General features: G+C 32.5%; 1 protein-coding gene across 1 annotated transcript in view; it reads left to right on the top strand.

Annotated features, from left to right (window-relative positions):
- The window catches only part of LOC106463717 (thymidine phosphorylase-like), a 25,205-nt gene extending 15,841 nt beyond the window's left edge, over window positions 1-9,364 (top strand). The window contains exons 5-8 of the mRNA XM_013923782.2: window positions 1,280-1,445; window positions 2,260-2,490; window positions 7,901-8,029; window positions 9,170-9,364. Coding sequence (XP_013779236.1) covers window positions 1,280-1,445; window positions 2,260-2,490; window positions 7,901-8,029; window positions 9,170-9,330 — 687 coding nt within the window. The 3' untranslated portion in view covers window positions 9,331-9,364. The remainder of the gene's footprint in view (window positions 1-1,279; window positions 1,446-2,259; window positions 2,491-7,900; window positions 8,030-9,169) is intronic.
- Window positions 9,365-13,303: the final 3,939 nt, after the last annotated feature.

Here is a 13,303-nt window from a genome sequence, read left to right on the forward strand (position 1 = left end):
TTATAACTTTGTCATCATCAGGTACAAAACCTTGTCGAAACGTTGTACATTTGCTGTTACGTTAAACTTATATTAAAGTTTTTTCTTCATTACCCATTCAAGCCGTCTCCAAGCATTATTAGTCTCAAAGTGGGTTCCTCGAATTCATATATTTATGTCTCCGCAGAGAGACGTACTGTTTTTATATTGTTTTTTCTTCTTCTTGTTCCAAACACTTTTCAGTCAGACGCCATTCCTTCATTTCTTGGATGATTTACATGAACTTGGTAGGGCTATACCTTGGTCCAATACACTAAAAAGTATTTTTCATTTAGGCCTTTTTACGGATTTAATAGGGCCAAAAGTCAAAGAACCCCAAAATGTATATTTTGGGCTCTTGTGCGGTTATATTTACAGCAATCAAGATAAAAATTGGCACAAATATAAATTTCCATGCACCCAACGCATTGACATATAAAGAAAAGATGGATTTGCTAATTTTGGGTCTTTTTAGTGGGTTAAAGCTCGCAAAAAAAGGATGATTTTGGGGTTTTTGGTTAATTAATGAGCCATATTTTGACTAATTTACATGGGATTTGGTACGAAGATACTTTTCCATAAGTCCCACACAATTACAAACGAAAATGGTGGATTTGCTTATTTGTAGTATTTATAGGAGGGTCAAGGTGCCACAGGAAGCATAATTTTATGGGATTTGACAATTACCCCGCCGTATTTCGGCCAATTTACGTGAGATTTGGTACAAAGATACTTTTTATAGGTCCCGTACATATACATACAAAAATGTGGGATATGCTCATTTTTGGTCATTTTAGGGGGGGGGGGGTCAAAAGATTAAATAAACCCATAATTTTAGGGGCTTTGGTCAACTAATTAGTCTTGTTTTGACCAATTTACATGGAATTTAGTACAAAGATACTCTTTGCAGGTCCCGAACAGAGATATAGACAATTTTGGAACATTGTCTTTTGGTCAATTTTTTAAAGAGGAAAGTACAGTTTGGTGTTTTCGTTAATTATTCGTGTGTATTTCAACGAACTTACATTGGATTTGGTAGAAAGATACTTTATTGCAGGTTACAAGCAGTGCTATAGACAGTTTTTTATTTTACTGTGTATTTCACGATTTTTCTGGTGTCAAAATTGTCCATGTTGAGACTAAATATCGGATACGTTTTGCATTCGCCCGCGAATGTTGGCTCCTTTAATTATAATTATTTTCTTTAGTTTTATCCTTTATATCCTTTGTGAGCCAGCCTAGTTTTTGTTATCTTGCTCAGGTCGTTGCATGTTCGATGAACAATATCAAGACTACAGCATTCCTAACAAGTATGGACGCACCTATTGGGAAAATGATAGGTAACTCATTGGAGATAGTCGAGGTTTTGGAATGTTTGAAAGGAAGCCGAACCTCAGTGGATATTCTAGAGCTTGTTGAAAGCCTTGGTTCGTATAAATGCATTTAGTGTTACTTGTTTTAATTAAATACTGTTTTAAAAGCTTGCTTGTACATACCTCTCAACTCTGGATCTTGAAAGTATCGACTAAAGACAGTACAATCAGTGTTGTTTCTGTTTAAAACATTTGAGTTCTAAACTGCTGAATGTTTTGTTAAAGCATTTCTAGTTTGAACACTTTTGGAAAAAAAGGGGTAACTATCATCACCATTTGGTATTTTTTGTAATGTCCACGACAAAGAAATATAAATAATTTGCTTCGTATTGGTGAAGATCTCTCAGTACAGTGACTACAGATAGAACATTTTTCACTGTAATCGTTCCTTGAGATAACAATCTTTCAGTTATGAGTGATAACTGTTTTTTTTTCCTTCATTACCCAAGTTTAAAATGTTTAGAATCGAAACAAATTATTTCATGGTCGTCGAACAAAACTAATTCATATATATATATTCATTTAATTATATTTTGAATCATTTCATGTCATAAGTTTTAAAGTTATGCTGTGTTTATCAACTAAGTAGAAAACAACAACTGAAGATTGAAACTGTCTTATAATTTATTTTCGAACATTTTGATCGTATTATCATCCTGAAGACATGTTTGAACCGGAATCTCCACATTTCTTTTTGGATATGAGGCTTTGTAAAATATCGAAAGGAATTCGTTTACGTGTACAGACACACCCTTAAAAGTATACATAAAAATCTTAAGATGTGTATATATAAAAAAAGTATCAACGAGTTTTTTTTTTGATCTAGTACATTTGATTTTTAATTAATGCCTTTGTGTTAAATTTTTAGGAGTAGAGCTCCTCCTACTGACAGGAAGAGCTGCATCGAAGAAAGAGGGCGAGGCAATGATTCGACAAGTCTTGGACGATGGTTCAGCTTTGGAAAAATTCCAGAAAATGATGGTTCTTCAAGGCGTTGCACCAGATCTTGCAAGAAAACTGTGCTCACATGATGTCGATCCACGAGAATTACTGCCTTCTACACGACATGTGACTCGACTTCACTATCAGGGTAGTCCAGGTAAAATGAAAATAATCACTCAGCCCATATAAATTATATATAAACTGTATGGATTAATAGTGTTGTTGATGAATTTTATAGGATTTTTATTAAACCATCTTTGATTTTTTGTAATAAATAAATATTGTTTCACACTTTTCTGACACTGTATCTAGCAGTACAGATGAAAAGTATACCATATTATTATGTAATAATTATCAATAATGGATTTTTGTGGCATAGCCTTTTATCAAATAAGCTAATCTATTAGTCATAATCCTAGCGGACGATTCTTAATGTGTTCCATTCACCTTTTCTCAACCAGATCGAACTTAAAACATCATAGCATCTAATTAAGTACAGAAGAAACGTATTTGCGTAGGTTTAACATGTAAAATTACATGTATATATATGTGTATATATTTTATTGTATAATGCTGGCGAATGTTTAACACATTTAACATGTTCCATATAATTTTGTTTGAATTATGTTGTATTTTGAGTGATATTACTCTGGCTTTTGGTTGGATTTGGACATACGAATTCAAAAATCTTCAACTTTTGTATGACATGTTTGCTTATGTGCATACTACTTAACAAATAATCTGAAAAATTAAACAGTTGCTTAAAATCATTTTGAAAGGTCAGTTTTTTAGAATAACGACCATCATCGTTTGACATTACAATGGCTACGTAATACTTTCCCTTAGATTTCTTTGTATATTCAGATTCTATCAACTTAGTCAGGTGGTCAATGTATCGGTCATTATAATGTTGATAATGAAGGTCATTCCTCCGAAATGTGGACCGTTTTATTTTTCAATTATAGCGATTTCTGTACACATCTTTGTATTATCATACTTTATCACTCTGTTGTTGTTAGTGAGAATAATTATAAAGTTTTTCCTTAGGGGACTTGTAGATCAGTCACCGACTAATAATGACTCTAAACGGTGTGAATGATCTAATTGACCTAAATCTCCTAAGCTGGTCGAACCTCGTGAGATATTATTGTTGGATTAACGGCAGACAATATCGTTAACCTAAATGAAGAAACAATGCATTCCAACCTTTAGTGGTAGATATATAAGAAAAGTATATCTAATTTGCCATACTTATGGCCAGGTTGAATTTTAGTTTAGTTCCAAGTAAGCAGCTTAGTCTGATCGGTTTGCTTGTTTGAAGTTAAGTATAAGGTTACACAATGGGCTATCTGTGCTCTGCCCACCACGGGTATCGAAACCCGGTTTCTAGCCTTGTAAGTCCGCAGATATACCGCTGTACCACTGGGGAGCAGTCTGGTTGGAAGCTGTTATTATTATTATTATTTAACAAGTGTGTTTTGCTTTAATATAAAGTATAAAATAATTATATTTATGCTAATATGTAGTTGCGAGGTATTATTAATTTTAACACACTTTCTTCCCTAAAGAAAGAACTGGAATCATCTCATCATATAGCATCTTATCTAAATATGGGTTGTAAGCTGTTAAAACAGCCTACATTATTTCTTATTTATATTACTGTCTCCCCTTTCCTTTGACACCTTTGTGTTTAGACAACCAATAGTGACTTTGTAGAACAGAAGAAATTATCCACCGTTACCTAATTCATATAACGAAATATCCTTTCTTAAAGTGCTGTCTACATAAACATACAGTATTCGAAAACTACGATATTATTGGCTAGATAATGTCTAAAGTAGGTAATAAGTATAAATTTGTTTGATCGTAGTGTCGTACTAATTACACTCGTTGTGTTAATTGAACTAAAGGTACAGGCTTTTGTGATTCAATTTAAAATTTATTTATTGTTTTCGTTGTTACGCACAAAGCTGCACTATGGGCTATCTGTGCTGTTCCCAACGCTGATTTTTAGTGTTATAAGTCCTCAGACTTGCCGCTGAACCACTTGGGGGAGGAGTCGAATAAAAGAAAAGAATTGCGTCCGTTGAGGAATCTTTGTTTTTACATAATAATAATAATTTATTCTCTTTTTTCCTCCTATATTTTTACTTATTTCATATTTTATTTGAGGAATTGCGTATAAATCGAAATTTAATATTATAATTTTAGTTTTCGAAAGAGATTTGTTTATTAAGCGCAAAGCTCCACAATGGACTATTTATGTTGTGCCCACCGTGTGGATGGCCCCGTAATAACGTTAGCGTTATGAGCATAGATATAAATAAATATTGTATAAATATATTGGCCAGTCATTACTTTCTGTCATTGAGGGGCATGTGTGCATGCGGCCGTCATTGCTATGTGTTGAAGTTTGAACTGGCAGACAATGTAAGATGGCTGAGAGTGACAGTCGTACGTCTAAGTCATTACCCGAAAGAACGAAGGGAACACAGTGCTATGCCATTAACTGTTACACATACTGTTACCAAGAGTCGAAGGCGGAAGGTGTTATATTCGACAAGTAACTAAAACCTTTTTTCTATAATATATTAACTTACAGCGTACGACATCGTCGTGGACATGGTGGCGACATAGAACCGGCGTGAATGTTTACATCTAGTTTCCAAGTATATATGCGAATCTTTTTTTGAAAGCATTTCACCTACACAAGTCGGCGTGACAGTTTGACAGCGTTTGATTTGAAATGCTGACAATATTAAGTACTCATATAAGTTGAAATAATCATCCATGACCAGTCAGGCTATACAGGGACGTCGCCAAAATATACACTGTCTACAATTCTGTGTACATTCACTTTTGATGTTATCACTGAGTGTCAAGGTAGAAGTTTATTAAATATATAACTTCGTCTAATGGATGAGAGAGGAAATTAGGGTTAATATGTATGGTTTAAGACAAGTCTAGTCTGATCAGTACGGTATGGCTTATTTGGGAAATAATTCAAACATAGGTCTAATACTGTCAATAGACTCATTCTCAGAATTACATGAGAGTTTAAATTTTTGCAGGTGGCCCCTTCAAGTCGAAAATCCTTGAGCTGTTAGTATCATTATGATGAATAATCAGTATGCAGTACATACAAGTGTCCCAAAATATTTGGTATTTCTTGAACAAAAATAACAACAACAACACATTAATATAACTGTGATATATGTGGAAGAGGGCTTATAAAAGAGTGAGCCTAGTTTTATTACAGTATATATGTACATGCCTTTCTGTTTTGTTACATTTAATTGTAATGAATGCGTGAAATATCAGTTAGGTGTATTAGATGTATAAATATTTTGCACATTGATGATTGTGTATTTGCATGTTCACATGAAAACAAAGTACTGAAGAAATGATTCTCACATAATATAGCAGAACTTAGCTAGCATATATAATTATGAATTGTAAATTTAATGGTGAAAATTGTTGATTATGTTATAGGTAAATATATTTCTGTAGTGTTCTTGAAACTAATCCACTGTAGTCTACTCTACTCAGTTGGAAAAGTCAGGCCTATGTCCTTGGTATTTCTCTACTTAATCATGTTTGTAAGATTTGTGAAATTACTCTGTGGCATACATTACCCACATTTTAGGTATTGAGGGAAAATTTGATTTATATTTTAATCTTTTGATTTGCTGTTATAAATGCTGGTAGACTAAAATTATACAAGTTGAAAAAGGACCGTTATAAATTGTATTGAAGTGTCCATGATGGTAAAATATACTGATCATGAAAATTTAGGTATGTACATGGAAGAGTAAGATGTACAGGTACTTACAGCAAATATTGGACATATATTATGGTATACAGATTAGACAACGTCAGACTAATGAAATGAATGTTATTATATTTTTTATCATAAATGTTCTTAATTATTTCCATCCACTTCAGTTAAGAACGTTAAATGTTTGGAGGTGCAGATATATAAATAACATTCTTCTCCACCCCCCACCCACGAGTAAAAGACATGGTGCGCCACCTCTTGTTCGTTAGCAACAATACTTGAGACATATTTTTCTATGACACATAATGAACACCGAGGAAAAAAGAACAGATTTTAATCTTAAGATTCCCCTCTGAGCTAAAATCCAATGGATTATTCATTTGACAGGTCAGATATGTGTGTTTTGTGAACGACTTTTGCACTAACTTATTAAAACACTTATTAAAATCAAATAACACAATTATCCAAACGTCTAATTTAGATGGAAACGGCCATAAGTTGTGAGGTGAGATCGCTTTGCCATTGTCAGTTCGACTGGCGGGTTTTGAAAGTTCAACACATAGCATTGACAGCCGCTTGAGCATGCCGAAAATCACGTGATTTCTAATCTAGTGTTATTTATATCTATGATTATGAGCCCTAAAGCTTACTGCTGAGCCACAGGGAAGCATCCAAAAAGTTTGTTTCAGAAAATCGCATTAAATTAATTTAGAATAACGATAGTTAATGTTCAGTCAGTTTCATTAATCGAGTATTTAATGTTTCCAATAAGATCCTTCTCCAAAAATAAATTTAGATACAGTTTGTACTTACAGATTGTTATTTCTTCAAAATCTGTTGAAGACCAACCGAGTAATCCAAGAAAATCATGCAAGGATCACTTTTATTCATTAAAATAAATCGGAGAGATTTGTAAATCTACGGCCCGGCATGGCCAGGTGGTTAGGGCGCTCGACACGCAATTGGAGGGTCCACCAAACATGCTCGCCCTTTCATTTGTGGGGGTCAATCCCACAATTCGTTGGTAAAAGAGTAGCCCAAGAGTTGGCGGTGGGTGGTGATGACTAGGTGCCTTCCCTCTAGTCTTACACTGCAAAATTAGGGACGGCTAGCTCAGATAGCTCTCGTGTAGCTTTGCGTGATATTCAAAACAAACAAACAATAGAAAATCTACAGTCATTGCTATCCATTTGATTTATCTTGCGCATGTATAGAAAATATATTAGCTGTTCATTTTTCCACTGACATCTTAAATATTCGACCAACAATTCGAATGTTTTTTCTTTTATTTATAATATGTCAGTTGACAGAAATAATCATATATTCCAGTGAAAAATAAAATAATTGGTTCCATTTTATCCCACTTTAGCTTGTTTGTTTTTTGAATTTCGCGCAAAGCTACACGAGGGCTATCTGCGCTAGCCGTCCCTAATTTAGCAGTGTAAGACTAGAGGGAGGGCAGCTAGTCATCACCACCCACCGCCAACTCTTGGGCTACTCTTTTACCAACCCCACTTTAGCCTAGAATTTGTAATTTCTTATTCTCAAAATTATTTATGGGTGTATTTTACGTTTTATGTTATTCCAATAATTTTTTTCTAATTATAAAGAGGATTTAAAAAATTTTATTAGTTTATGAAATGTAAAAAAATAAAGAAGTAATCAAATATACCTATCTTGTGGAGCCTGTTTCAATTATGCTGTTAAACTTGAAAGACTGTAGTAAAAAAGTGGGCAATATAAGTTTATACAGTAAAAAGTTTGATAATATAAGTTTATATTTGTACAGGATACATAGAAAATATAGAAGCTTTGAATTTGGCACAAGTTTGGAGGGAAGAGATGAACAGAGCTGAATGTTTTAACTATGGCGCAGGCGTAGAACTTTTGACCTGTATTGGAAGAAGAATAGAAAAAGGTAATTGTTACTTTGTATGTAGAAGAATACAAAATTAGTTTAGATGATTGAATAACTGTAAAACATTTGCAAAAACGTGATCAAATGTTGTTCAAAGAATTATTTTTTTCTTTTTTTTACTTTTTCTCTCAACAAATACACACTCGCACAAAGACATGCAAACACACACACATATACTAAAGTTGAGAGGAAATAGAGTAACCAAACACTTACAATTAGAAAATGTAACGGTTTTACCCTGAAAATATTTTTGATTTAGCATCTCGAAATGAGAGATTTTGAGTATGGAAAATATAACTCGATATTTTGAAGGAGATACAAGAGCTTCTCTAACTTTTGACTTCTTCTATTTTAGTTCGTTGTCGATAAATAGTGAAAATGTTTTTGCGTATGGAAACTGCTAAAGTAAGGTTACATATGTGTATTTCTACGTAGCATAAAAAATCATTCACAAATAAAATACTCATTTAATTGGCTGTCGTAGTTTCACAAATGACCAATAGATGGCAATAGGTAACTCTTCATTGTTTAATTTTTTCACTATTATTATCAATGAACTGTTTATGGATATATATAATTTTTCATGCTATGTCCACGAATTTGGTATACTAAAAAAGTGAGATATATTTATCTATATGTTTGAACTTTGCTCAATCCTTTTGATTTCAGAAGAAATGAAATTGCAGTCGTAATATAAATAAACAAATCGTAATAATTTTTCTCTCCATAATCTAGAGTATAAAAGAAATGGTAATTAATTTTAAAAGGAATTAAAACAGAAAATGAGAGAGAAAAAGACAGAAAATTGGCGACTTAAGTTGTATAGTTAATGAAATTTTGGTTTGATCACATAATGTGTTTTTGTTTTTTAGAAATTTTCACTTAAATTACCCTATCAGTTTCTTCCATTTTTGTTGTTGAACTTTTAAATACATCAGGTTCCTACTTATAACAATTGCTACACCAAACTTGAATGCAGTTTGACAGTTTTAAAAACTTGTTTTTGGATGTACATATCTTAGTGCTAATATTGGCGATCCATTCACTACAAACAGTAAGAACGAAGACAAATGTGGCTTAATTAAGTAATGATATCAATAAATTGACCCATAAAAGAGCACATTTTTGTGTTCTCTGTAGGAGAACCTTGGGCAGTCATTCACCACGACCAGGACTGTTTAAGTGAATCACAACTTTCACGACTTGAAGGTGCTCTACGAGTTTCTCCAGAAAAGGTTCTTCGATCTTCACGCATTATTGACGTAATGAAATCGGAAAAATTAAGTTCCAAAATGAAATAACGTCACATGTTTCTCGCACACTAAATAAATGAGTTAATTAGATCTAAAAAATCACCAAAGTATGTAGATGGTTAAATACTTAATAAGTTTTATAGAATGTACTTTTTCCGATATTTTACTCTTAAAAATATTGTTTGGTTTATGGTGAAATAAACAACGTATTCAAATTTTTTCCAGGAGTTTTATGTCACTACTTCTTTTGAATTCATATTTACTAGTGTTTTACTTGCAAAACATAATAGACTTAGCACCACAATTAGAACGCAACTTTTATTGAAGATGGCTGTGACATTCAAAATTCAGTTTTAGAATTTAACCTATTGAAACAGAACACGTATTATGAAAGTATTAAAATAGTTTACAAAATTCTAAAACTTTCTCAACGTATCGATCAAACTGGTCGATTTACAAATTTAAATTTTTTTTCTTATCTTTTCAGAAGTGATCACTGCTTGGTTCTATGCTTGTTGCGATGCCAGTTTGATCGTAAACAGTAGCTGCTTTTTAAAATATTGCATTCGCTGAGATTACATTAGAAGCGCCGTTGTTTATTGTTGAAAAGTAAAATTAGTGGGAAATTTGGGAAAAATTACTGCTCTTGATATTTGCTATTACACAGACCGAAGTTTAAACATTTGACAAGCGAAAAAATAAATGATTACCTTAGAAACTTGCTCGTATTTGTTTTTCCGAGCTCTAGTGAAGCTTTAAGTATAGAACAATACAATTTTGCATACATATCCCTTAGCATCTGAGGATGTATTTTTTATAAGATAAAGTCTACCCCAATCCACATCTTTTTTTATAAACCTAAATTCACTTCTGCAATATTACACCATCTCCAAGTGACATCTCCGACAAACGTAATATCAAATTAATAACAAATTATTATATATTTATTTTAATATCAACGTTTGTTTAGATTAAATTTATATTTAGCAACATACATAGCTTATACTGTTAACTGTGTATTGCGAAACACCCGCCTATTCTCCAAATTTGTAGAAGATTCTCGAGAGTAAGAATATATGTACATACGTAAACGCTTAAATGTAGCTTTGTATTGTTACGTAATCTGAACTTTCTAGAAAGCCTCCACATTATAAATATAACCAACGCGACGCGCCAGAAAGAGAGTATCTATTATTAGTTTTCTATAGTCAGTGTGCTATAAACTTCGGAAGCTATAACTATGATTGTTATAACGCTTATCAATTGGAAAACTTCAGACATTTAACCAGGAGCATATACAAAGTTCGAACATTATAAATCATTTAACTTCAGAGAATTATCATAGGATAATTAGCACTTTTACGAAAACACTATATAAATTCACCGTGAAAAACTCCACGTATGTGGCTGGTAAATAACGAAGGACAAAGCTATCTAGCTTTCCGTGAAGTGAATTATGCCTACGTCAACTCGTAATCATCTCGCTCATCGTGAACCCTCGATAAGATATCGAAGAAGTTCCAGACTAGAAAGAAGACTTTATATTGTTTGTAAGTTTGTGAAATTTTTGTTTATAAATCATTGTTTATAATAACTATTTGTAATAACTGTTATTGTAAATTGTATTGTTGTGTGTATATTAAAACGTATTTGTGTTAAAAAAGAAAACTGTGTGTATCAATCTTGTTGGCAAATGTCATAAACTGACTATATATCGGCTTTTACTTAACTGCTAAATCCAAAATACAATTTAACTCCTAAATTTAAAGTATCATTTAACTCAATTTCAGGGTATTTGAAATTCTAATACATAACACAGCTTATAGTGGGTAATTGGAAATGATTTTATATTGGAATAAGTACAACATTTCAACTACAAGTGCAGTGATTTTCAAGTACAAATTGAAACATAAAGCCGTATAACTACTAATGTACCAAAATTTCAGGTGTTTTTATTTTTTCCTTTATAAAATCACGATATGCTCAAGGCCTCTTTCTACGTTGAATTTTTTTCTCATTTATAATTTACGTCAATATATATACACAATTGTATAATGGTAAAAAGGATTAAGTTTTTATTTTTATTTTCTCCTGTTGTTTTTGTTCAACCATCTGGAGATAACACCATCAGGGTAATTAAAATGACTTAGTTCTTTCAAATTTTATTTGATTATCGGAACAAGATTATTGCATGACAAACTGAAATGTATAATTTTTTAAATTTAAAATAGCTACTGTAAAAATCCAAATACCTGTGTGAATTGGAATTTTTATGAAATTTACCAGTCTTGACATCTCCGTTATATTTACTAATATCACTCATTCTTTCTAAATAAATTGGGTTTTTACTCAGAAGGTGCCTAACTGATTAAATTTCTCAATGAAAGATATTTACAATTTACAGAAAATTAAATCATTTTACTAATTTTTATATAAGAAAACAATAACCAATAAAACGTTTTAATACTTTCTTAAGATAGTCAACATGCAGTTTCAAAATATTGTGGAAAAAATTGAATTTCGTTTTTCAAACTAACTCATAAGAAGCCACTTTAGTACCTCGTAACCGTCGTCGAAAACTGGTGAAAAACATAATCTTTGAAATGAAAATAACAATTTTTAAGGACTACATTCAAGCCCTGTAAAAAAACTTACTTTTCAAAAATTTACCATACATTCTTCACGTCATACTAATGTTTGACACTAGGATACAGATCTATCATATCTAGAGTAACTTAACTATCTCTTTCCCTCTTTTTGACAAATATGAATAAAACTTACGTCAATCTTAACATTACACTTTTGAAGCCAATGGGTTTAAGCAATATATTAAAAATGTTCTATGAGGGTCTGTGGTTTTTCTTTGTCATGCATACAATAAGAAATCTAGGAACGTGAGGGTTTTGATTGTTTAAGCAGACATTTTCTTAAGTTTGTAGGTATTCTTGTAAAAAATAGTTACGAAATTTAGAGAAAAAATGAAAATTTTCTGAATCACCATTAATCAAAATGTATTCAACTTTTTTAATATATGAAAAGTGATTTAAATACTCTTAAAGTTTAGATTTGATCAATTTGACAACAATGTCCTCTTTGGCCTGGTATGACCTGGTGGTTAGGGCCTCGACTCGTAATCTGAGGGTCGCGGATTCGAATTGGATCCCGTCACCGAACATGCTCGCCCGTTCAATCATGAGGGTGTTATAATGTTACGGTCAATTCTACTATTCGTTGATAAAGAGTTGGTGGTGTTGACTAGCTGTCTTCCCTCTATTCTATAACTTCAAAATTACGGACGGCTAGCGGAGATAGCCCTCGAGTAGCTTTGCGCAAAATTCAAAACAAACAAACGAACAATACCCTCTTTGTTTTCGCTAACTTTTTCATAAGCGCTAGGCTAATCTTAGTAATACTAAACTTCTCAATTATTTTACCTTCAAGACTCATTTTTTTTACGTTTTCGTTCTGAGGACCAAAATTAGACTCCAGTATCACAGATGTATCTTTATTTTATTATTATTACTGAAAGAACTCTAATTCTCAATTTGTTTTGATATATTCATAAAAATATTCACTAAGTTCGTTAAACTTATCTCATTATAAATCAATTCTCTACCATTTACATACAAAGTTTAATTGGATGGAATCTGGTTTTGGGTTCAGATGATAATATGTTCGTTGCTATGTCTGTCCCATTTATTTTCAAAGCGTTTCAATCCTACTTTTCCAGCAACAGTCTTCCTCCACTCATGTTCTTATTAAGTTGTGAAACTATGATTTTATTTTTGGTATCTGGGATTCTACTCTTATTGCTTTTCTCTCTATGTTCCATTATAGGACTAAATCCTTTCAGCTATATGTTTTATTTTTCATTCCTGTTCTCTCTAGTAACGGTCCGGCATGGCCAGGTGGCTAGGGTGCTCGACTCGCAATTTGAGGGTCGCGGGTACGAATCCTCGTCACACCAAACATGCTCGCCTTTTCAGCCGTGGAGGCGTCATAATGTGACAGTCAATCCCCC

Source organism: Limulus polyphemus, unplaced genomic scaffold (genome assembly GCF_000517525.1).
Source record: "Limulus polyphemus unplaced genomic scaffold, Limulus_polyphemus-2.1.2 Scaffold55, whole genome shotgun sequence".
Lineage (NCBI taxonomy): Eukaryota > Metazoa > Arthropoda > Merostomata > Xiphosura > Limulidae > Limulus > Limulus polyphemus.